We start from the raw sequence: 26795 nt of genomic DNA, 5'->3' as shown, positions 1-26795 counted from the left end.
TAGAAAGAGTGTACGCTTTTGCAAAACTTATGCATGTTTTCTATCACAGGAGAAATGTGAAATTTTAGGGGGGGGTTACTGTCATTTTGGCCTAAAAACAACTTAAAATTATATCTACATTTTCTCTGTTGTTTCAAGTAATTGCACATCCCTACTTAGTAATTCCTGTTTATCACAAGGAGATGGCGACTGAATTTCAGTTTCAGTCAAACGTGCCAATGCATTTTTTTTGTTGTTGTTGTTGGAACTGAAATTTATGCCGGGTACCCTAGCTCTTCCTGCAACCACCTCCCCCCACCTCACACACATACACTCTTATGCACAGAACAAGCTCCTCTCCTTTCCTATTCCCACACACAGAACAAGGTCTAGTGCAGTGGTTCCCAATCCAGTCCTGGAGGACCACCAGCCAGTCGGGTTTTTGTGATAGCCCTAATGAATATGCATGAGAGAGATTTGCATATAATGGAGGAGACAGGCATGTAAATATACTCCATGCGTATTCATTAGGGCTGTCCTAAAAACCTGACTGGCTGGTGGTCCTCCAGGACAGGGTTGGGAACTACTGGTCTAGTAAGCATAGTGTGACCATATGGCTCCAGAAAAAAGGGGACGGATTGAGACATCCGGGTTTTACTTCCATTGAAAGCAACCAAGATGTCTCAATCTGTTCTCCTTACTTCCATTGCTTTCAATGGAAGTAAAACCCGGATGTCTCAATCCGTCCCCTTTTTTCTGGAGCCATATGGTCACACTATGCTTACAGTAAGCAGTAAGGGCAGGAGCAATCCCCAGTCACTCCTGTCCATGCCGGTTCCAATCTCAAAATAGCTCTCATGACCTCCAGCGGCAGTCTCGTGAGACTAGCACTAGAGACTGGAAGCCATTTTGGCAGCAGAGAGGACACGGGTAGGGGTTACCAGACGTTCAGGAAAACCTGGACAAATCCTCTTTTTAGAGGACTGTCCGCTTGCCCAGAGGGATTTCCAAAACCCAGCAGTTTGCCCGGGTTTTGGAAGTCCCCGACCTCAGGAGTGTGTCTGGAGGGCATCTGCACGTGTGCGGACGTTGACGCGATGACATCATACGCATGGGCACATGTGCATGATGTCATCGTGTTGACATCTGCACATGCACAGACGTGGTCCCTAGTTTGGGGAGGTTCGTGGGGGGGACGGGGGAAAAAACGGGGCAGAGCTGGAGGCAGAACGGGATGGGGCTGGGGGCGGAACAGGGCAGGGCCAGGTGTCCTCTTTTTTCATAGAGGAAATCTGGCAACCCTAGACGTGGGAAACAGCAATAAGGGATCACTCCTTCCCCAGCTATTCACTACATCAGGGGTGCCCACACTTTTTGGGCTTGCGAGCTACTTTTAAAATGACCAAATCAAAATTATCTACCAACAATAAAATTTTTAAAAAACACAAAGCACACGGTATGCAGAGAAAATGCTAATTATCATTTATATTCTGGGGGTTTTTCAAAGAGGTCAAGGCAGATGACTTTATGCAATGTCACCTCAGGAACAACTATACAAAAATAGACAAATATACCCCCTCCCTTTTTACTAAACCACAATAGCGATTTTTAGCGCAGGGAGCTGCGCTGAATGCCCAGCGCTGCTCTCGACGCTCATAGGCTCCCTGCGCTAAAAAACACTATTGTGGTTTAGTAAAAGGGGACCATAGTGCAAAATATAGACAGCAGATATAAATTCTCAAAACGGACACATTTTGATCACTAAATTGAAAATAAAATCATTTTTCCTACCTTTGTTGTCTGGTGATTTCATGAGTCTCTGGTTGCACTTTCTTCTTCTAACTGTGCATCCAATCTTTCTTCCCTTCTTTCAGCCTGTATGCTTCCTCTCCTCCAGACCTCATTCCCTCCCCCAACTTTTTCTTCCTCTCTCCCTGTCCTTTCTTTCTCCCTGCCTCCCTTTCTTTTTTTCTCTCTTCATGCCCTCTTTCTTTCTTTCTGTTTCCCTTCTTTCCTTCTGTCTCCCTGCCTGCCCCCTTTCTTTCTTTCTCTCTGCCCTCCCCCAAGCCACTGATGCCGCCATCGGGGAACAGCCTCCCAAGCCGCCACCGCCACCATCGGGGAACAGGCCCCAAAGCCACTGCCGCCCCAAGCTCTGCCGTCGGAGAGAAAGTTCCGGGCCAGCCAGACAGCAATTGGCTGGCCTGGAACTTCCTCTCTGATGGCAGAATTGACGTTGGGGAGAGGAAGGCTGATCGGCCCGGTAGATTGTGAAGGCAACACGAGTCTATCATGGAGCCCGGGATGGGCTCCACGATCGACTCACTTTGCCTTGGCGATCTACCGGTCGATCGCGATCAACCTATTGGGCACCCCTGCACTACACCATCTGGGGATAAATGGTAGGCCCAGAAAGGGTTCATTCTGAGCACAGGAGTTGGGCTTGTTCATGTCGGACCCGGGCTGGGCCAGGCCCTAGTAGCCAGTTTTGATTTTGCTTCAGCTAAAACCGAGTGGCAAATTTTGGCTGCAGATTCAGTTTCAGCCGTAGCCAAAAAAAAAAAAAATCTGTTTCAGTTGCCCTCCAGGCAAATGTCTCATAATCATATAAAATATTTTCCAACTGATGTAAACACTTCAGCACGTCCGATATTAACCCTGAATGTAGCACACTACAACAGTTATTCAAACATGAATGGAAAATTAAACAGACATCCCAACATAAATAAAGTGTTACTCCCCCTCTCCCCCCTCCTGCTTTAATCGAGCCAGCGAGGTAAGGGCTCCAACGCTCATAGGAATTCTATGAAGGTCAGAGCATTTACTACTCTGGACCGCACTAAAAACCTCTAGCGCAGCTTGATAAAAGAGGCCATATAATATGAAATTCGGAAAAAGGAGATAAGGTCAGAAGTGAATTCAACTAGATACTCATATCCCTAATTTGTGTGGGCCATGGTAACCTCTCACCTAAGATCTGTAGTTTTTGTGTGGGGCAGGGCCTGCTGCTTAGGGGAAATTCATAAAAGGACAATATCACATTAGCGTGTGCTATACATAGTAACATAGTAGATGACGTCAGATAAAGACCCAAATGGTCCATCCAGTCTGCACAACCTGATTCAATTTAATTTTTTTTTTCTTCTTCTTCTTAGCCATTTCTGGGCATGAATCCACTTCAAAATCACTGAGCTCTGGAACAACCTTACCTCCCCTCTTCGGAACTTGAGCTCTCTCCAAGTTTTCCGCAAACATCTGAAAACCTGGCTTTTCTCAAAAAATGTAAGTCTCCCTCCAACTTAGGAATCAAGGAAACTCTTATATCTTGGCATCCCAAGTCCTCTAAATTTTCTTCACACTTCTACCTCTAACTCTCTGTTGTAGTTCCTTCCTATTTCTCCTACTGTAAACCGCGTCGAGCTCTACAAATGTGGAGATGATGCGATATACAAACCTAAGGATTAGATTAGATTAGATTAGATTAGATAGCGGATGCTGTGGATGGGCAGACTGGATAGGCCATTTGTCCTTTATCTGCCATCATGTTTCTCTTTTTCTATAACCATAAAGCTCTATGACATCACAATGCAGGTGGAAAGAGCCTTAGCCTATAGGAAGAGGAGATGCAAATGTTAAGAGCCTTAGCCAATAGGGAGAGGAGGAGATAGCACTTCTACCTCTAACCCTCTGTTGTAGTTCCTTCCTATTTCTCCTACTGTAAACCGCGTCGAGCTCTACAAATGTGGAGATGATGCGATATACAAACCTAAGGATTAGATTAGATTAGATTAGATTAGATAGCGGATGCTGTGGATGGGCAGACTGGATAGGCCATTTGTCCTTTATCTGCCATCATGTTTCTCTTTTTCTATAACCATAAAGCTCTATGACATCACAATGCAGGTGGAAAGAGCCTTAGCCTATAGGAAGAGGAGATGCAAATGTTAAGAGCCTTAGCCAATAGGGAGAGGAGGAGATAGCACTTCTACCTCTAACCCTCTGTTGTAGTTCCTTCCTATTTCTCCTACTGTAAACCGCGTCGAGCTCTACGAACGTGGAGATGATGCGGTATACAAACCTAAGGATTAGATTAGATTAGATTAGATGAATCCACGCTAAAGATGCTCATAGGAATATAATGGACATTGTTAACATTTAGCGTGCACTCACACGGTAGCACACTTTGATGAATTTCTCCCTCCCCCTCCCCACCTTAATCTTAAAACTCAGTCCACTAATTACTACAAAGGTCTGGATCGGTAAAATCTAAAATTCAGGACAAAGGAGAAAAGGGGGGGGGAGGGGGCAGAGCAAAGCTGAGGGTGAAGAAGCTGGTGTCTTCCTTAAGCTGACTGCTGTCAAGTTGATGGAGAACACACACTAACAGCAGACACCCACATCAGCTGTCACACAGCTAAAACCACCGAGCCTTACAAGGAAGGACGTTCTTGCTAGAAGATTCCAGAATAAATCTCTCGACAGGAAGAAGAATATAAAGGATTTTATTTCAATGCATTTCATTGACAAAATCAATGTAAGACCTCCCTAGGGTTACCAGAATAAAAGAAGACGGATTGAGACATCTGGGTTTTACTTCCACTGAAAGCAATGGATGTAAAACCCGGATGTCTCAATCCAGCCTCTGTTTTCTGAAGCCACATGTTAACCCTAGACATAACAACAGCCTTACTGGGTCCATCTAGCCCAGTAGCCCATTCTCACGGTGGTCAATCCAGATCACTAGTACCAGGCCAAAACCCAAAGATTAGCGACATTCCATTCAGAATCCTAAAGAACAGCAAGATTCCAGAATCCCAAAGAGTAACAAAAGATTCCGGAATCTGAAGTAGTAACAACATTCCATGCTACCAATCCAGGGCAAGCAGTGGCTTCCCCCATGTCTTTCTCAATAACAGGCTATGGACTTTTCCTCCATGAACTTGGCCAAACCTTTCTTAAAACCAGCTACGTTAACCGCTCTTACCACAACCTCTGGCAACGCGTTCCTGAACTTAAACACTCTCTGAGTGTAAAAAATATTTCCTCCTGTTGGTTTTAAGAGGAAATAATTTTTCACTCCCCAAATTGATCATAAATAAATCCTGAGAATGGCCATGTCCTAGGGCGTAGCTGATTAGAGTAAGCAAACGACTCACTAAAATCAGTAGTGAATCAACTTACTTGCATGACCTGCTTATAACATCCTTCCGTCCTATGAGTCAGTAACTCGGGTATTGTAGGAATGTCTACGGGCACCTTAGAATTAGGTCCTTTCATTCTACCTAATCCTAGAACAATTCGCAGCTGCCGAGGTATAGGTAAGTTGCAACGGACAAGGAAGATGCCATTCCTCAGAAGAGTGAGTTAGAATCCTAAACCAGAGCACTCTGCCAACACATTTCATACAGATGCAGCGAGTCCCTTCCTCAGGGAGCTTACAACTTAAGTGGGCATCTGGGGTAATGGCAGATGGGCAGAGCTCATATTTACACACATAAGATCCGATTCTATAAAATACGCTTCGTCAGCCGCAAACCTGAAGTCATAATGCCACTCTACAGAACCATGGTGAGACCTCATCTGGAATACTGTGTGCAATTCTGGAGGCCACATTACCGGAAAGATGTGCTTCGAGCTGAGTCGGTCCAGCGGATGGCCACTAGGATGGTCGCCGGACTCAAGGGTCTCTCATACGAAGAAAGCCTGGGCAAACTGCAGCTCTATACTCTAGAGGAGCGCAGGGAAAGGGGTGACATGATTGAGACGTTTAAGTACGTCACAGGTCGTGTCGAGGTGGAAAACGATATATTCTTTCCCAAGGGACCCTCGATCACAAGGGGGCACCCGCTCAAACTCAGAGGAGGGAAATTTAGTGGTGACTCCAGGAAGTATTTCTTCACAGAAAGGGTGGTGGATCACTGGAACAAACTACCAGTGCAGGTGATCAAGGCCACCAGCGTGCTTGACTTTAAGAAAAAATGGGACACCCACGTGGGATCCCTTCGAGGGTCGAGTTAAGAAACCAGGTCACTAGCACTCAGACTTAATGGGGTGGGTCAATAGAGTGGGCAGACTTGGTGGGCTGTGGCCCTTTTCTGCCGTCATCTTTCTATGTTTCTACGCCAATCTAGGCACCCAACTTACCCCTCTTTTACGAATCTACATTAGGATTTATTTTTATCACCGGTATTAACTCCGACGCTCACGGGAATTTAGTTTTCCATTTGAAAATGGACATTTTTGTACCGTCAACTTTTTGGACGTTCAGCTGGAAACATCCAAGTTGGACGTAGACGTTTGTTTTTTTTCCAAAAATGCCCCTCCAGGTGCATTTGTTCCTTTATAGCATTGGTTCTCGGACCTGTCCTTGGGGGAACCTCAGCCAGTTAGGTTTTTAGGATATGCACAATACATATGCAAGGAGGTAGTATATGCAAATTGATCCCAAGCATATTCATTGTGGATATCCTGAAAACCTGACTGGCTGAGATTCCCTACCAGATGCCCTCTAGGCACTTACTTTTAGCCCCTCTTTACCTTGCAGTAAAGGCTATCAAATTAAATTGCTTAGCTACATCCAGGGGCTTAGCCAGAAGCCCCTCAAGCCCCTCTCCAATGGAGCGGAAGAGTTGGCCTAGTTTCCAAGTTTCCAAGTTTATTAAAAAGTTTGTTATACTGCTTATACAAATTTCTAGGCGGTGTACAGCAATAATAAAATGGGGAAATCATTAAAAATTACACAAACAATAAACCACTGGAGACAGAAAAGTAAACTCCACACAAATAGGGAAAAGGGTAGAACTACAATATTTAAGATAAAGTACATTTAAAAGGGAAAAACAGTAGGAAGGGAAAGACTAACAATTGGTTTAGTCCTAAAAAGGACAGTTTTATCCGAAAGCATCCTCAAATAAAAAAGTTTTGAGTTTAGCTTTAAATTGTTTAAGAGAGGGTTCCATCCGCAAATGGGGAGGCAATGAGTTCCAAAGGGTAGGAGCAGTAACTGCAAATTTATTGGATCTCAAAGTGTTGATCGATTTGAGAGATGGGACAATTAAAAGAGTCTGCGATGTGGAACGAAGAGACCTAGCTGGGTGATAAGGAGTAAGAAGTTGGTCAATAAATGCTGGTTGATCGAGTGATTTAGTAGTAAAAGTTAATAGCAAAATTTTATACTTAATTCGATGTTCGACCGGTAACCAGTGAGCATCAATTAGAAGAGGTGAAACATGATCATATTTTCTAGCACCATATATAATTTTTTTTTTTTTTTTTATTTCAAAATTTTACATTATCATTTATACAAATAATAAGAAAGAAAAGGAATTTTACAGAAACATAAAGACAAGTGATATAACCTCCTAAGGGTTCTTCTATATAATTTCCTCTAGTCCACATAATTGAGAGAGAAAAAAACAGGCAAATGAAACAGACATATTTAAATATAATCCTGATCAATAAAGATCAAACATTCTGGTGTATAAATACAAATCAAAACTCCAAATTATTAATTATGTGGTGAGAGAAGAAGGTAAACTTGTTTCATGACGTTGTAAAAATTGTTCTAACTGCATTGAGTCCCAATAAACATAATCATTTTCCTGAAATTTAATCAAACATTTACAGGGAAACTTTAAATAGAATGTGGCTCCCAAAGCTAATACCCTAGATTTCAAAACCAAAAAAGATTTTCTTCTTAATTGTGTTGCTTGGGCCACATCTGGAAATATTAATACATTGTCTCCACAAAATTTTGTTTGTTTATTCTGAAAATAAGCTTTCATTATTAATTTTAATAGCAGTGTTTTGTATTATCTGTAGACGTGGCTAGAGCAGCTGTCTCAGCACCCTGAGGTTGAGTGTTCAATTTTCACTGCAGCTCTTTGTGACACTGGGCGAGTCACTTAACGCTTCATGGTAAGGCTACCAGATTTCCAGTTTGGAAAATCCGGACCCCTAGACTTATAACTTCCCGCCCCCCAGGCCTGCCCCAGTTCCACCCATCCACGCCCTGTTACGCCCCAGTCTCGCCCCAGCCCTGCCCCCTGCTGCCTGCTCTTGTCGGGCAGGAGCGCCTGCGCGGATGCCACACAATGACATCACATGCACGAGCGTGTGTGTGTGACATCATCGCGTGGCATTCGCAGATGCGCTCCTGCCCGACAGCGGTTTGTTCCAAGCTTTTCAAAACCCAGACAAAGTGCCGGGTTTTGAAAAGCCGTCCGGACCCCCCGGACATGTCCTCAAAAGGAGGACATGTCTCGGAAAATTCAGACGCCCCAGGTACAAAATATTCATAAGTACCTGTCTTAAAACATGTAAACTGCTTTAACTGTGTAAACTACACAGAAAACATAGTATACATGTCCCCTCCCCCCTTACATCACTGGCTACATACATGGATAGCAGCTGAATGTCACTGCTGTATGACACAGGTACTGGGGGCACTAAGGACGTACGAAGGGATACTAAGGACATGGGAAGGAGGCACTAGGGGCACTAAGGACATAGGAAGGAGGCACTGAGGGCACTAAAGACATAGGGAGAGACACAGACAGAAAAAATGACAGACAGACAGGCAGAGTCCAAGGAGAGAGAGAGAGACAAAGAAAAAAAAACAGACAGACATCTACTCTAGCACCCGTTAATGTAACGGGCTTAAAGACTAGTATTATAATAATAATAGTTTATATACCGCAGGACCGCGAAGTTCTATGCGGTTTACAATGATTAATAATGCTTTAAATTGAGTAGAACTAACAAGATAAAAACTAGTGACTAACAGCTCTAGATATCAGTTATTGTGGGAAAGATTGTACAAATCAGCTGCCTAAGTACTTCAGGAACAGATATGTTTTTAGGTGTCTCCTAAATTCCCCATAAGTATTAGTGAGCATAAGTAATTGATCTAGATCTTTACCCCTTAATGCTGCTTGATATGAGAAAAGATGTTGATGATGACTTTTAAATTTACATCCTCTAACCGGTGGAGAAACAAACTTCAAGTGTGAGCTTCTCTTATGTCTATTGGTTGAGATAGAGAAAAGGTCAGTTATATATTTAGGGGCCAAACCGAATAGTAACTTAAAGCAAAAACATCCAAACTTAAACTTCACGCGCGCCTCCGTTGGCAACCAGAGCAGAAGTCGGGAGGAAGGTGTTACATGATCAAATTTCTTCAACCCCAAAATTAGCCTGACTGCCGCATTTTGCCCAAGTTGTAATCGCTGCATATTCTTCTGGGAAATTGCTAAATAGGCAATATTACAGTAATCAAGTTGACTTAGTATAAGGGACTGTACCAAAATTCTAAATGATGAAACATCAAAGTATGCTCTAATGGACCGAAGCTTCCAGAGAGTCCTGGTCCTTCATGGTTAGGCCCTGGTCCAGTATTACACCCAAAACCTTCATAGTAGATTGAATAGGATAACTAAGTTTATTGATGCACAGTGATGTTTTAGTATCAAGCGGGTGTGACGAAGCTACAAAAAATTTGATTTTTTTTCTCAATTAAGCCGCAACAGGCATTAAAAACACCGCCAACAACTTTCTAAACCTTCTGAGCAAATGTGCGACTATAGAACCTTGAACCAAATTCTCTGGGGGAACACATCTTCCCTATACTGTTACTTTTCCATTACGCACGGAGCACGCTCATAGTCCCATTCATAATGGAAGAGATAAAAAGAATGAACCGTTTGGAACAAATGACTGTAAAGAAATATAAGAAATAAAATCATGCAATAAAAATAGAAAAAAAATAAATGTTCACCATAGGGTTTAAATACTGATCCACGTATTTTTATGAGTTTTTAAAACAAGCATGCTTGTTCTCTTTCTTTTTATCATTATTATTATTTTTTTTTTTTCTTTTATTGCTCTGGTTCTCGGCTGGCTGCTCTAACCATTAGGCTCATCCTCTGCGTACGTTTTTCTTTTTTTTAATCGGCGTCTATGTTCTTACCCTTCCGCGCCGTGATCTACAAAAATCTGATAACATTTTCATGCCTTCAGTTTTGTTCTGTATTGACAGAGCTGGCGGCACCAGGATTACGTTGAACACGTAACAGTGCGCAGCTCGCAAATTGTCGCATTGTGTTGTTTCCCGTGTTATAGTTTAAACATTTTATTGAAGGAACAAAAGAAAATACATTCAAATATATAAAGATATTCCTTACAAATGAAATCACATATTTAAAAAAAAAAGAAAAAATTCCATTCAATAGAATACATATTATCAAATAATATCATTCCTTCAAACATTTTATATTATAAACCATAATCCCTCATTATCACCCCCTCTCTCCCCTTCCCTTCCCCCTCCCTCCCCTTTCCCCCTCCCTTCCTCCCTCCCCCTCCCCTTCCATCCCGTGTTATTTATGGGGATAGCGTGCTCTCTTTCTTGCAAAGAAGCATGTGCAGCTATTAAAGACATAAAATAAAACATGAAATTTCATGTTTTCCCTCTCATTTTTCATTTGGAAACAACATAAGAACATAGCAGATGTCGGCAAATAAAGACCCGCACGGTCCATCCAGGCTGCCCAGCAAGGCAGCCAGAGTTCAATCTGGTGCTCTGTATAGGTCCCGTCACTTCATTCATCTTTGTCTCTTCCTGCCAGTTTTGGAGCACAGAATATAGATGTTTACCCTGCGCCAGTTATACTTCCTAATTGCTAGAGTTGTTGTCAAAGTTAGGGGTACCCTATGGCTCCAGAAAAAGGAGGACGGATTGAGACATCCGAGTTTTACTTCTATTGCTTTCAGTGGAAGTAAAACCCGGATGTCTCAATCTGTCCTCCGTTTTCTGGAGCCCTATGGTAACCTTAACGTCCCTAGGATCTTCCTAGGACCCAGACTGTAGAAGTCTGCCCGGCATTGATCCAACTTGCAACCTCTGGAGATACCTTCAAAGCTTGCTCCAGCTATGGGGTCATTTAAGTTTTGTTTTAATTGGATTCCATCTGATAACCCTACTCAAGGGCCACAATCCAGTCAGGTTTTCAAGATTTCCACAATCAATATATAGGAGATCCATTTGCATACAATGGAGGCAGTACACACAGATCGATCCCATGCATGCTCATTGTGGAAATGTTGAAAACCTAACTGGCTTGTGGCCCTCAAAGATTCTGGCTGCACATAGCTGAGCTAGATTGCTAAAGGCAACAGCTGTTAAAAACCACAACATGACTTTCGTAACATTTTTAGCAAAAGCTCTTCGTCCCCTAAAGTTACAGTGACATAAATTATCCTACCCACTATGTAAGTTCTCTGCTAGTCAGTCAAAACTAGAGGGCATAAATTGAGATTGTAGGGTGGCAGCATTGGCGTAGCAAGAGTGGGAGGCACATGGGGCTATGGTGCCCCCCTCACCCCTGTCTCCACCCCTCCTGCCACACGCACATCCCTTCCCTTCTCCCCGTAACTGTCTAGCTTCCCCGTCGTGAGTAGCATCTCTAACTTGCTGCCCACACTGGGGTCAGCTCTCCCTCTGATGTCACTTCCTTGTCGCCTGACCCAGAAATAACATCAGGTTGGAGCTGCTGCTCGTGCCGATGAAAACGGGGGTGAGGTGAAGCAGCAGGGGGCAGAGAGGAGGAGAGGCGCCAGTGCCCCCACCGAGATGGTGCCCAAGGCTGTCCACCCCCCTGCTCCCCTTATTATGTCACTGGGGTGGCAGACTTAGGAGTAATGTTAGGAAATTATTTTTCACGGAGAGGGTGGTTGATGTCTGGAATACCTTCCCGAGGGAGGTGGTGGAAAAGAAAACAGGGACGGATTTCAAAAAAAGCGTGGGATGAACACAGAGGATCTCTCATTTCGAAAACGAATGGTATAAATTGAAGAACTAAGGCCGGTACTGGACATACATGCAAGGTCTCTGCCCCGTATAAGCAATTTAGTTTAGAATGGGCTGGGGAAGGCATCGACGGGAACTCCAGTCATGAGAATGGCGCTGGGCAGACTTTACTGTCTGTATCCCACAAACGACAAGATGTTTTCGATAGGCTGGAGTGAGCTTCGACGGGAACTCCAGTAATTGGAACTCTAAGGACAGTACCGGATGGACGTCTAAGGCAGTGTTTTTCAACCTTTTTACACCTATGGACCGGCAGAAATAAAATAATTATTGTGTGGACCGGCATCAGTCCAAGGACCGGCAGTTGAAGAACACTGGGCCAAGACTCCGCCCATCTCTACCCAATCGCCACCCCAGACCCCGCCCTCAGAATAGTACTAATTGCACCTTGCATATCCCATGCCTCAAGTTTCAAGTTTATTAGGATTTTATATACCACCTATCGAGGTTATCTAAGCGGTTTTTACAATCAGGTACTCAAGCATTTTCCCTATCTGTCCCGGTGGGCTCACAATCTATCTAACGTACCTGGGGCTATGGAGGACCGAGTGACTTGCCCAGGGTCACAAGGAGCAGTGCGGGGTTTGAACCCACAACCCCAGGGTGCTGAGGCTGTAGATCCAACCACTGCGCCACACACTCCTCAACGTCAGAGAGAAGGCTTCCGGATCAGGCGCAGGATGCCCGTGGGAGCCGCTGCCCGTGGCTTTGTGCACTGAATCAGCGAGGAAGAGGGAGTTGGCTCAAAGATAGCGCCGCATGGATCGCACCGTGGACCGGCGGTTGAAGAACACTGTGTTGGGCCTGATGCACGTGCTGGCCCTGTGGACCGGCAGGAAATTTCTGTGGACCGGCACTGGTCCATGGACCGGTGGTTGAAGAACACTGGTCTAAGGTCTATGGCCCAGAAATATTAAACAAAAAAAAAGACAATTTAATTTAATCATGAATTTATAATACGTGTAACTACTAGGTAGACTGGATGAACCATTCAGGTCTTTATCTGCTGTCATTTACTATGGTATATGTTACTATGTCAATGTAATTTATTTCCGTAGGTTTAACACAACCATATCTGTCATTTAATGAAATGAATTACCTGTAATTTGGAAGATAGCACACAACCACTCCGGGAGGGATCCCACTAGTGTCCACAGGGATATGTTCCGTGGTCATTTGCCAGCCACTAAAATCCCCTGTAGTCAAAAAGGAAAGTGGTTAAAAAAAAAAAAAATCATTACATCTGTGAGTCTATAATTTTCTCTGACAAAGTTAATGAAAATGTATTAATCCAGAATAGCGGTCCATACATGTTCAGTGTGGCAGGTTCCCGGATCTTATTTCACAAGGGGGTGCTGAAAAAATTATCAGCCCAACCTAAATTCTGAGTGTTATTTTGCTACTATAGCTGAAAAGAGGGTTATCTTATTTCGTTAAATGCAAATTTGCAAAAACAAAATTCTCTGGTTTTTGACATTGGTTCAGATCATGGATTGAACCATATCCACGTCATTCTCTTCTTGGTTGAGCTGAGAACTTTTCAGCACCCCCTCGTAGTGTGAAGACTTTCAGTCTCTGGTAAACAGAGCTGAGATTGTGATGTCATAGTGCCTCATTCCACCAATAAGAGCCAGCCTCATCAGTGATGTCACAATGAATTGATTGCCCTATACTTGGCTCACTTTTAGTACATACGAGGGGGTGCTGAAAAGTTCTCAGCCCACCCAACCAACTTCCTAAATTCTGAGCGTTCTTTTGCCCCCGTAGCTAAGAGTGTTATCTTATTTCATTAAGTGCCAATTTGCCAGAAACGGAAATCTATGTTTTCACATTGTTTCAGATCATGGATTGAACCATATCCACGTCATTCTCTTCTTGTTGAGCTGAGAACTAGGGTTTGTGAGCTCTTCAGTGTTCAATTAAAATAATAAAATAAAATAACACATTGTGATATTTATATCACAATGTGTTATTTTATTTTATTATTTTAATTTTAATTATTATATTTTATGTATTCTGATTGTATTTTATCTTTGGTTTTAATTTCCATGAGGACCCGTGAGGAAGGCAGTTGTGATGAAACATGGACCACGTTGGGTCCGCTTACGAATTTTGGTATCACACTGTTTGGACCTGAGCTGAACCTAACAAAATCCCCGCTTATTGTTTCCTTGTTTCCTGCTTTGTTGGTTTGGTTGCCCCCATTACTTGTTTGGTTTTCTTAGAGAGGTGGGTGGCATTTTATGAAGGCTGAATGGAAATCGGACCAATCATTTCCTCAGAAAGGCCACAAGCTGGAGGAAAAGTCCATAGTCTGTTTTTGAGACAGACATGGGAGAATTCACTGCTTGCTCTGGATCGGTAGCATGGAATGTTGTTACTACTTCAGATTCCGGAATTTTGCTATTCTTTAGGATTCTGAATGGAATGTTGCTACTCCTTGGGTTTTGCCCAGGTACTAGGGACCTGGATTAGCCACAATGAGAACAGGCTACTGGGCTTGATGGACCATTGGTCTAACCAATAAGGCTATTCTTAAGCTATATGGAGTTTCAGAAATGATGTAAATAGTGGCGTAGCGAGGGTAAGTGGAGCCCGGGGCGGTGACACCCCTGCCTTCTTCTCCGCCCCCGCTCCTTTCCAACCCCCCGTGCCTTCCCTTCTCCCGCACCTTTTTAATTTTTCAGGTGAGAGAAACATCATGAACTTGCTGCCCGCGTCGTGTCAGCTATCCCTCTGATGTCACTTTCTAGGCGCAGGGCCCGGAAGTGATGTCAGAGAGAGGCAACACCAATGCGGGGCAGCAAGTTCATAACGCTGCTCACATAGGAAAAATTAAAGAGGTATGAGGGGAGAGAAGGGAAGGGGCGCATGCGCATTGCGGGGGTTGGGGGGTTGGAAAGACTGGGCCCTGGGCAGACAGCCGCACCCCTCCCCCCTTATTATGCCAGTTGATGTAAACATCCCACCCTGTTGAAAAGCCAGAAATCGTTTTTTTATATCATTTCCAGGAATATAGGGCTAGATCAGTGGTTCCCAAACCTGTCCTGGGGTGACCCCCAGCCAGTCAGGTTTTCAAGATATCCCTAATGAATATGCATGAGAGAGATTTGCATACCTGTCACTTCCATTATATGCAAATCTCTCTCATGCATATTCATTAGGGATATCTTGAAAACCTGACTGGCTGGGGGTCCCCCAGGCAGGTTTGGGAACCATTGGACTAGATTCACTAAGCAAACCAATCGTGTACCGATCGATCGGTTTGCGCCCCCTTTGCGACATGATTTTCCTCTGACCCGATTCACTAACCTCTGTGCCGATCCGTTTCCGATCCGTGCATGCAAATGAGGGACACCGACTGGGCTGACCGATCAAATATAAGCGACTGCTGAGGACCAGTCGCTCAGGTCCTTTCCGACTGCCCTGCTTTCTGCCGCCCTGTTCTCTGCCCCAACTCTCCTGCCCTTCCCCACAGTGCAAGCCCGTGGTTTTAACCCGTGGGTTTAAAGCGGGTTAAAACCTTGGGCTTGCGTAGAAAAAAAAAGTAAAATAGTAACAGCACTGGAGGCGGGAAGGAAGGCAGAAAGGGACACGTCGGGGCGAGTAAAAAAAAGGAAAACAAAAAGAAAAAACGGACAGCAAACACATGCGCAGACCATCTACAGGCAAAGTAGATGGTCCGCGCATACGTCGGGATCGCTACCCAGCGATCCGTGTTGTCGGATGGGGGCGTGCCTCCGATTGCCCCCATTTGCATGAAGATGGTTGGTGAATCGGTTGGCCTGCGTCCAAACGCCCACGAATCGGAAGGTTAGTGAATCTAACCCATAGTATTATTCATTTTCATTTAGCCTTTCTCCCCCAAATTCTGTAAGGCGCCTTAAGTTGTGCACGTACAATTAATTGAAGCCTAATTGGCATCAATAATTGGCAATTAACACCCCTAATCAGTGCCAATTAGCATCAATTATGAAGTTACACGCACAACTTGGTAGGCGCATTCTGTAAAGGGTTGTGCATCGGTTCTAGTGTGAAAATCTGAAAAGGGAGCGTGGCCTGGGGTAGAGCATGGGTGGATCGTGGGCGTACCTAAAATTTATGTGCGCTGTTATGGAATGCACCCGTTGCACATACAAGTTAGGCGCAGGTATATAGGCCTGGTTTTCCTTGGCCTAAATGGGTTCGCCTAAAAGATATGGCACGCACTGGCGCTTAGTGCGATTCTATAAAGTGCGCGTATCTTTTATAGAATCATGCTAAGCGCCATTCTAGTTGCTGCCAATTTTTCGGGGGTGTCATATATAAAATATGGCGCTCTGTCACCACAGGAGAGAAATGGTTGCGTGCACTCTTTCGACGCAGCGTGCACTAGTTGCAAAGAAGACGCATCTTTTTTCCGACAGTATGCCCAAGCACGCACTATGCAGGCACGCGCAGTGATTCACCCCCGCGCTAAGGTTCGATCGAGCTCGCTATCAGGAAAAGAGTGCACTCTCTTTCAAATTGTGGCGTCTTCCTCCGCTCATTTTCATTTATTAATGATATGCGACGACATGGCACAGGTCATTGTCATTCCCATGTCGTCACAAATGACAACCTTAGCCTACTTTGCCATGACAGTTCTACCGCCATTAAAATAGTGTATAAATTTTCCCTTTCCAATCCTTTATCTGCTGTCTGAAATTTGAAGACCAATGTACCGCCTGCTGTATCACTTAGACATGCCTAGACTGTTCCTGCTACCCTACAGCGCTTTTCAACGACAGCTCATGCAAGAGGAGTAGGCAGTGATTAGGCCCGTGCAGATGGCAGAAAGCAATGACTGCTAGCCACACTGACTACATAGCAAATTTACAGTCACTTTTAAGCAATCTCAAACTTAAAGCAGGGTGTCAGATCCCTCTCTTCTCTCCCTTTCCCTTCCTCCTCTCTCCCCTCTTTTTCTCTCCCCTTCCTCTCCCTCTTACCTATCCACCTCCCCTCTCTCCCTCCTCTTTCTCTCCCCTCGTACCTCTCTTTACAGTCACCTTGAGCCTGTATAAGTATGAGCGACGCACAAATAGAAGATTAGATTAGATCAGGGCACAACATGGCTGTAGCAGAACTAAAAGAACGAGGGATATGGACTGCGATGTCATACAATTTATAAGAACATAAGCAGTGCCTCTGCTGGGTCAGACCAGAGGTCCATCGTGCCCAGCAGTCCGCTCACGCGGCGGCCCATCAGGTCCAGGACCTGTATAGTAGTCCTCTATCTCAGTGTTTTTCAACCTTTTTACACCTATGGACCGGTAGAAATAAAAGAATTATTCTGTGGACCGGCATCGGTCCGTGGACCGGCGGTTGAAGAACACGGGGCTAAGTCGTGGGCCAGACTCCGCCCATCTCTACCCAATCTCCACCCTAGACCCCGCCCCCATAATAGTACTAATTGCACCTTGCACGTCCCGTGCTTCATCTGGAAGCCTTCCCTTTGACGTTGCAACGTCAGAGAGAAGGCTTCCGGTTCAGGCGCAGGATGCCTGTAGGAGCCACTGCCCGTGGCTTTGTGCACTGAATCAGTTAGGAAGAGGGAGCTGGCTTGAAGATAACGCCACATCGATCGCACCGTGGACCGGCGGTTGAAGAACACTGTTTTGGGCCTGATGCACGTGCTGGCCCTATGGACCGGCAGGAAATTTCTGTGGATCGGCACTGGTCCATGGACCGGTGGTTGAAGAACACTGCTCTATCTATACCCTTCTATCGCCTTTTCCTTCAGGAAATCATCCAATCTCTTCTTGAACCCCAACATCGTACTCTGTCCTATCACGCCCTCTGGAAGCGCATTCCAGGTGTCCACCACTCTTTGGGTGAAGAAGAACTTCCTAGCATTGGTGCTGAATCTGTCCCCTCTTATAGGGGATCTACTCAAACAGAATAAGTCTGAAATGGGCAGATTGGGTGGACTGTTTTGATCTTTAACTGGCACCTTTTACTATATTACAATGGGACTAGGCACAGAGACCCTGCAGGATTTGGATCTTTAACTTGCCCTGTGTCTTCAGCACCAGAAGCTGTCCAGAACTGCTAGTACCTTCCCCTGAGGAACCCAGGAATGCACTTCCTATTAGAGAATGATATGAAGACAACTTTGTCACCGTCCACACAGGAACTCAATTTCCCCATCCTGTCCCTGTGAGTTTTGTCGCTGTACCTGTCCCTGCCCCGTTACTGTAAGCTCTGCCTTAACCGCACAAGCCTCGAACACTTATGAGTTTAAAGTGTTTGAGGCTTGTGCAGATGCGGACGGAGCTTAGGCACTGGTGGAAAGAGGCCATGGTACGCCCTCACCTGGAATACTGTGTCCAACATGAGTCGCCGTACATGAAGAAGGATACGGTACTACTCGAAAGGGTTCAGAGAAGAGTGACTAAAATGGTTAAGGGGCTGGAGGAGTAACCGTACAGTGAGAGATTAGAGAAACTGGGCCTCTTCTCCCTTGAAAAGAGGAGACTGAGAGGGGACATGATCGAAACATTCAAGATAATGAAGGGAATAGATTTAGTAGATAAAGACAGGTTGTTCACCCTCTCCAAGGTAGGGAGAACGAGAGGGCACTCTCTAAAGTTAAAAAGGGATAGATTCCGTACAAACGTAAGGAAGTTCTTCTGGAACGCTCTTCCGGAGGCTGTTATAGGGGAAAACACCCTCCAGGGATTCAAGACAAAGTTAGACTAGTTCCTGCTGAACCAGAACGTACGCAGGTAAGGCTAGTTTCTTAGGGGCGCCGCATGAGCGGACTGCTGGGCATGATGGACCACTGGTCTGACCTAGCAGCAGCAATTCTTATGTTCTTACAATCTGAGCTCTAGAATGTTGCTACTTATGATTTGAAAGTGTTTGAGGCTTGTGCAGATGAGGACGGAGCTTAGGCATTGGTGGAATGAGGCATTATGACATCACAGTCTGAGCTCTAGAATGTTGCTACTTAGGATTTTAAAGTGTTTGAGGTTTGTGCAGAGGAGGACGGAGCATGCAGGAATGGGGTGGGGACAGGAAAAGAACTTGTAGGGATAGGACGGGAAAATGAGTTCTTCGGGGACGGGGAAAAATATGTCCCCGTGTCATTCTCTACTCCCTATATAATCTTCATGGGAGGATCAGGGAGAATCAATTTGTCGACTAAAAAGAAATGGAACTGTGGAACCCAGGGAGGGGGCAGTTGGGCAGGAGCTGGATTAGGAGGTAGAATGATTATTCTCTGCTCTGTTCAGGTTCACCCCCCTCCCTTCCTTGTCTTCCTTGCCTCGAAGGGAGCTGAAACAAGACAAGCCTGTTTACCTTTACTCAATTTATTTATATATTTAAGGAAAACGTATATACTGCATTATCATAAAGGTCCAGACCAGGGGTCAGCAATTCTGGTCCTCGAGAGCCACAGGCAGGTCAGGTTTTCAGGAAATTTGCAATAAATATGCATGAGATAGATTTACATATCAAGTAGGCATCTCATGCATATTAATTGTGGATATCCTGAAAACCTGACCGTCCTGTGGCTCTCGAGGATCGGAATTGCCTACCCCTGGTCTACACGGTTCACATATCAAACATTCACAATTAAAATAATAATAATAACTTTATTTTTCTATACCGCCATAGTCAAACTGACTTCTAGGCGGTTCACATAGAAAGAAGGCTGGACAATCAGCGAATTACAAAATGCAAGAAGAAGGATGAAGGATGTTACATAGTAAATTGGAGAAGCATGAATATATGAGAGAAGAAAGATGTTACAAAATTCAAACAAGAAAAGCAAAAACCTCCCAGACCCCAAGGAATAAAACCAGATAAGGGGGAGAGACAAGATCAGGAATGGTCAAACTACACAACACAATCTGTAAGTAATTTTTATATATACACGGGAGAGCCCTCAGTCACACAGCCACCCACTGGAAACTCCCAGCGGTACAGGCTGTCACTTGGCTTACACTTGGCCATTTCCCGCTTTGTCAATCCAAGCTGTGCCGGATGATTTGGAGGGTCACAGCGTAGTTCAGCTGTTCCTAAAGAAGGGGGTATGCACCCCCGAAACGGAGTCCCGTCGGACTAATTCAGACATCTGCTGGCTGTTTGTTTCCACGGAGAAGCTAAGAACTTCCTGTTGGTATTTTTTGCTTTGCTGGATATGGACGTTTGATATTTTGGCCCCCTGGATAAGGGGTAGAGACAATTGCAGTGAATGGTAGAGTGTGTTTTTTTGATTTATTTATATCTTTTTTCACACTTAGCACTGTTGGGTGCACTTTATCACCAAAAACACGGAGTAGAGCCCGGGGATGTTTCACAGTTAACACTCTTCTGGGTGTAAGCCAAGTGACAGCCTGTACCGCTGGGAGTTTCCAGTGGGTGGCTGTGTGACTGAGGGCTCTCCCGTGTATATATATAAAAATTACTTACAGATTGTGTTGTGTAGTTTGACCATTCCTGATCTTGTCTCTCCCCCTTATCTGGTTTTATTCCTTGGGGTCTGGGAGGTTTTTGCTTTTCTTGTGATTTCTTTACCTCCCAGTTATTTTCGGGTTTTGTGAGATTTCTATAGACAAAATTCAAACAAACATCACAAATCTATTAACAAAAAACAGCAACAATACCCACTAGGCCCCAATGGCACATAAGTACTCAACATTCGGCAAAGGCCTGACGAAAAAAAAGCAGTCTTAGTTCTTTCCTAAACAAACTCCCATTCTGAATATCTCTCAACTTCTGTGGCAACACATTCCATACTTGCAGACCCATTGCAGAAAAAATAGACTTACAATACTGCTCCAAACTCGCTGACAATTTAGAAGGGACCATCAACAGCCTTTGATCACCAGAACGCAAAGACTTCGGTGGCTGATAAGCATTCACAGTAGAAGCCAAAACGACAGACAGAGACCCCTTCACCCCTTCATAGCCTTGAAGACAAGATACAGGACCTTAAACTGCATATAAAAGAACCCGGTAGCCAACGCAAATGCTTCAAAGCCGGAGCAATATGCTCCTATTGACTATAGCCCAATAAAACCCGAGCCACCAAATTCCGTGCCACCTGTAGCGCTTTCAGTCAATTCTTAGACACACCCAAAAACAGACCCCTACAATAGTCCAAGTGCGGACAAACCATACTCTGCACTATTGTCCAAAAATTCGTAGGGCTTAACAAACCTTTCAATCTTCATACAGTTAGAAGTTTCACAGATACCGTTCTAATAAAAGGTTGGATGTGATATTGCACAGGCAATATAGTGTCTGGAATGACCTCCAAATTCCTCAACCGGGACAATCGAGATTCTGACACCATTCCAAACAAAACAATCCAGTATACTTAATATACTGTAACACAGAAGGCAACAGAGCAGTTTGCAGCAAAAGTATAAAAAGACATTTTAAGGAGCATCAAAAATAATGCATAAACCAGAAAGACCAGAAGGGATTCCATCAAAGCCAAAACCAAAGTAAAAATCAACCAAGAGGAGGGAATCGGCTCCAAAAAGAAGTGGTAAGCTGCATTCCAGGTTGGTCCCTCTGAAATTAGACCCTGGAAGATGGTCATCTACCACAGTACATCAGACCTATGAACTAGAGCAGTGTTCTTCAACCACCGGTCCATGGACCAGTGCCGGTCCACAGGGCCACCACGTGCATCAGGCCTATAACAGTGTTCTTCAACCGCCGGTCCACGGTGCGATTGACGCAGCGTTATCTTCGAGCCTGCTCCCTCTTCCTAACTGATTCAGTGCACAAAGCTACGGGCAGTGGCTCCTTTGGGCATCCTGCGCCTGAACCGGTAGCCTTCTCTCTGACGTTGCAACGACAGAGGGAAGGCTTCCAGATGAGGCAAGGTGCAATTAGTACTATTATGGGGGCGGGGTCTGGGGTGGAGATTGGGTAGAGATGGGCGGGGTCTGGCCTACGTCTTAGCCCCGTGTTCTTCAACCGCCTGTCCACTGACCGATGCCGGTCCACAGAATAATTCTTTTATTTCTGCCGGTCCATAGGTGTAAAAAGGTTGAAAAACACTGAACTAGAGAATGACACAGGGACAAATTTTTCCCCGTCCCAGCAGGAACTCATTTTCCCATCCCATCCTGGGAAGTTCTTTTCCTGTCTCTGCCCTGCACAAACCTCAAACACTTTAAAATCCTAAGTAGCAACATTCTAGAGCTCAGATTGTGATGTCATAATCCTCATTCCACCAATGCCTAAGCTCCATCCTCCTCTGCACAAAGCTCTAACACTTTAAAATCATAAGCAGCAACATTCTAGAGCTCAGATTGTGATGTCATAATGCCTCATTCCACCAATGCCTAAGCTCCATCCTCATCTGCACAAGCCTCAAACACTTTAAAATCATAAGTGCTCAAGGCTTATGTGGTTAAGTCAGAGCTTACAGGAATGGGGCAGGGATAGGGACAGCGACAAAACTTGTGGGGACGAGACAGGGAAATTGAGTTCTTGCGGGTACGGGGAAAACTATGTCCCCGTGTCATTCTCTACTATGAACCAGGACATTTCAATTCTTAGCTAATGAGAGAGTGGTGCACAAATTCAGAACCAGCTCAACCACTAGGTAAACTAAGTGTCCGCCTAGAGTGGCACAGTTTGGAGTGGGCAGCACTCACCATGTCTATGGATAACTCATGGGGCCTTCAGCATTTACTTTGCTCAAGGTTTATTGGGGTCCCCATCCTCTCCAAATGTCCTGTTTTGGAAAGGGCAAGAACCAGTGGGCCTTGAACATGTACAGATACGCAAGTCCATGTGTCAGCCATACAAGTCTTCTGTAGACTCTGCTAGGTCCAAGCTACTGTGGCGCTGGTAAGGAGGGGAAGCTGTTGAACATCTGGGGGGGGGGAGGCAACAGATGCTGAGCACCACCAGGAAGAAGAGAAGAAGGAAAGAGAGAGATGCTGGACAGGACGGGGACAAGGATTTGATAGGCTGAATGCTTCAGGGGGCGGGGAAGAGGAGAGGGTGGAAAGAGAGAAATGCAGGACACCGTGGTGGTGGTGGTGGGGAAGGGGGATAGTGAGAGAAGTGTTGGACCCTAGAGAGTGGGGGAAGACACATGGTTGAAGGTTACTCTAGGCCAGGGATCTCAAAGTCCCTCCTTGAGGGCCGCAATCCAGTCGGGTTTTCAGGATTTCCCCAATGAATATGCATTGAAAGCAGAGCATGCACATAGATCTTGTGCATATTCATTGGGGAAATCCTGAAAACCCGACTGGATTGCGGCCCTCAAGGAGGGACTTTTTGACACCCCTGCTCTAGGCCCAGAGTCAGATACAGTGTAGTTACTTACCTATAATGTAGGTTCTCCGTGGACAGCAGGATAGTCAGCCACATATGTGGCTGACTCATCCTGCTTGTCCTAGGACAGGGGTGTCAAAGTCTCTTCTCGAGAGACGCAATCCAGTCGGGTTTTCAGGATTTCCCCAATGAATATGCATGAGATCTATTAGCATACAATGAAAGCAGTGCATGCAAATAGATCTCATGCATATTCATTGGGGAAATCCTGAAAACCCGACTGGATTTCGGCCCTAAAGGAGGGGCTTTGACACCCCTGTCCTAGGAGAATCTTGGGTTAGCCCTACACAGATTTCAAGGCAGGATTCATTTCTGTAACCACTGACTAAGAAGCGTTGGGTGGGGACCCTGCCTGCAGCTGCCGACTGGTTGTTACAGGCTAGCACAAAAGGGCTGGTAATAGTCTTAAGGATTAATGTCTCCAGGGCAGCCGATCCCAAAGCTGTATCTTACCGATCTCTTCCAGAGGCTGCATCGGAGGTGGGACATCTTCTGGAGGCTGAGGGGCCGGCTGGCTTGTAGACAACCCTTCACAGAAAGAAAACAAAAACACCAGTCAGTGCAGACCTGAAAAGAAACATGAACAATTGCAACCGAAGCAAAAGCTGTCTCCTTCCAACCCAAGACACAAATTTGTTACTCGGGGGGAGTGGGCTTTACTTTCATGCCGCCTCAGTCCATTTGGGGTCACTGTGCTACTACAGTCTACTGTCTATGGGTTAAGTAGGATCGGAGGAGAGAGGCAGCTGGTGCTGGGGAGGAAACCGCAGAGCTCCCGTGGGCAAACTGCGGATGCTCAGGAGGAGGGAAGAAACAAACTCGAGAGTCACTTTACCTTCCGGATTCGGCGACTTCAGGAGGTTTCTGCCGAAAGGTTTCTTCCGGTAAACACACTGCCAGTCCAGAGAGTCAGGGGTGCTGATGCCTTTGTCGGTCAGTTTCCACTCCGCCTCACACTTCGCTTTCCAGTCGATGGAACAAACAGCTTTCGGCTCTTCCTGATCTTCTCCCTTTCTACTCCTCTGTTCCTCTCCCTTTTTAGACACTTGATTTTCTCCCTTTTTGCTTCTCTGTTCCTCTCCCTTTTTAGACACTTGTTCCTCTCCCTTTTTAGACACTTGTTCCTCTCCCTTCTTACATACCTCTTCCTTTCTCTTTTTACCGATCTGTTCCTCTCCCTTTTTAGACACTTGATTTTCTTCCTTTTTACTTTTCTGTTCCTCTCCCTTTTTAGACACTTGATCTTCTCCTTTTTTGCTTCTCTGTTCCTCTCCCTTTTTAGACACTTGATCTTCTCCCTTTTTACTTTTCTGTTCCTCTCCTTTCTTAGATACCTGATCTTCTCCCTTTTTACTCCTCTGTTCCTCTCCCCTTTTAGACACTTGATCTTCTCCCTTTTTACTTTTCTGTTCCTCTCCTTTCTTAGATACCTGATCTTCTCCCTTTTTACTCCTCTGTTCCTCTCCCCTTTTAGACACTTGATCTTCTCCCTTTTTACTTTTCTGTTCCTCTCCTTTCTTAGATACCTGATCTTCTCCCTTTTTACTCCTCTGTTCCTCTCCCTTTCTCTTTTTACCGATCTGTTCCTCTCCCTTTTTACATGCCTCTTCCTTTTTACTTCTCTGTTCCTCTACCACTCCCTTTTTGACCGCCTGTCTCTCCAGCTCCGTGCTTTCTTGCTGCGTCCCAGACATTCTCCTAGTTCAGAGAGGATGCTGTGCGCTCTTCTTTCCGTATTGTGAGAATCAAGGGAGCAGTAAAGAGTTTTTAATTCCTATTTGCTGTCCCCGCCCACTATGAGAAAGAGAGATGGATTCAGTAAAGGTGGAACGATGCCTCAGAGTTCACTTAAGGAGGATCAGAGAATTCCTTCATGACTAGAATCTGCTGTTTAAAAAAGTCAACTAGACTAGGGAAGTGTTTCCCAAGTCGGTCCTGAAGTACCCCTTTGAAATTCAGGTTTTCCGGATATCCACAATAAGTACCCTAAAACCATCGGCACAATGTGCGGCAGCGGCGAAGAAAGCGAACAGGATGTTGGGCATAATTAAGAAGGGGATTACGAGTAGAACGGAAGAGGTCATAATGCCACTTTATAGAACAATGGTCCGACTGCACTTAGAATACTGTGTCCAACACTGGTCTCCATACCTTAAAAAAGATATAACTCTGCTGGAAAAAGTGCAGAGGCGAGCCACGAAACTTATCAAAGGAATGGAAAATTTGACCTACAAGGATTGACTCAGGAAGCTGGGGCTGCTTACCCTTGAGAAGAGAAGACTAAGAGGGGATTTGATAGAGACTTTTAAAATATTAAAAGGATTTGATAAAATAGACCAAAAAGAAGCATTACTGAAATATTCTGATGTGACGAGGACAAGAGGACATAGACTGAAACTGAGTGGCAGCAGGTTTAGGACAAATGTCAGGAAATTCTGTTTCACACAGCGAGTGGTGGGTGCTTGGAACGCGCTCCCGGAGGAGGTTGTGGCGGAGACTACGGTACTGGGATTCAAGCGCAAGTTGGATGCACACCTTCTTGCATATCATATTGAGGGATACGGTAAATCCGGGTCTCCAAAAAGGAGTACCTAAATGGGCCGCCGCGTGTGCGGATCGCCGGACTAGACGGACCTCGGTCTGATCCGGTGAGGGCGTTTCTTATGTTCTTATATGCATGAAAGCGATTTGCATACAGTGGAGGCAAAGTATGCAAATAGATCGTATGCGTTATTCATTGTGAATATCCTGAAAACCTGACTGGCAAGGGGGAACTCCAGGACAGACTTGGGAAACACTAGACTAGAAGACCTCCGATATGTACACCTTTGACCTCATATACAGTACTTGCTAAATCACTAGGACCAGCCTTTTGCTTGCACAGGGCAGGTAATCAAGGGCCCTAACTCTTAGGAGAGGAGGCAACGTCTCCATGTCACTTGTGCACAATCCTCAGCCACCCGTCTTGCAGTTTGATCTCAAGCTCTGAAATGTACTGGTAAAGCTCACCCTGCTACTTGCATTGTGCCAAAGAGAGCTTCCTTCATGTACCGTATTTTCACGCATATAATGCGCGCGTTATACACGATTTTTACAAACCGTGCATAACCGTGCGCATTATACGTGTGAGCGCTTTTTACAACTTATTTTTTTCAATCTGATCCGGCATCCCCCCTCAAACCGGCATCCTCCCCCCCGCTCGCGTCACCCCCCCTCCCCTGCGATCCTACATCCCCCCCAGCACCGCAAAACATCTCTTACCCGATTGGGCACCGGCACCGGCACCAGCGCCAATGCACAGGATGTGCCAGTGCCCGAAGATCCTCCCTTGTTGGGTTGGGCTGGGCTGGGCTGGGCGGTGCGGTGCGAGAGAGATCCTCCTTCTTCCTGCGCCGGGCTGGACTAGGCTTTTAGCATTTGCGCATGCTCAAAACCTGCTGATCTCGCTCTCTCTGAGATTAGCGAGACCAGAAGGCTTTGAGCATGCGCAAATGCTCAAAGCTTAGTCCAGCCCGGCGCAGGAAGAAGGAGGATCTCTCTCGCACCGCACCGCCCAGCCCAGCCCAGCCCAACCCAACGAGGGAGGATCTTCGGGCACTGGCACATCCTGTGC

General features: G+C 45.4%; 1 protein-coding gene across 2 annotated transcripts in view; it reads right to left on the bottom strand.

The window, feature by feature from the left end:
• The window catches only part of NCCRP1 (NCCRP1, F-box associated domain containing), a 36314-nt gene extending 11393 nt beyond the window's left edge, over positions 1-24921 (bottom strand). The window contains exons 1-4 of one of the 2 annotated variants that reach the window (XM_033953959.1): positions 24714-24921; positions 24018-24617; positions 23636-23710; positions 12945-13041 (exon numbers count right to left, since the gene is read on the bottom strand). In XM_033953959.1, coding sequence (XP_033809850.1) covers positions 12945-13041; positions 23636-23710; positions 24018-24617; positions 24714-24876 — 935 coding nt within the window. In that variant the 5' untranslated portion in view covers positions 24877-24921. Of the gene's footprint in view, positions 1-12944; positions 13042-23635; positions 23711-24017 lie in introns of both variants that reach the window. The other variant, XM_033953958.1, reaches the window with a different exon arrangement.
• Positions 24922-26795: the final 1874 nt, after the last annotated feature.

The sequence above is a fragment of the Geotrypetes seraphini genome, chromosome 8, assembly GCF_902459505.1.
Source record: "Geotrypetes seraphini chromosome 8, aGeoSer1.1, whole genome shotgun sequence".
Lineage (NCBI taxonomy): Eukaryota > Metazoa > Chordata > Amphibia > Gymnophiona > Dermophiidae > Geotrypetes > Geotrypetes seraphini.
This window is presented reverse-complemented; position numbering and strand designations above follow the sequence as displayed.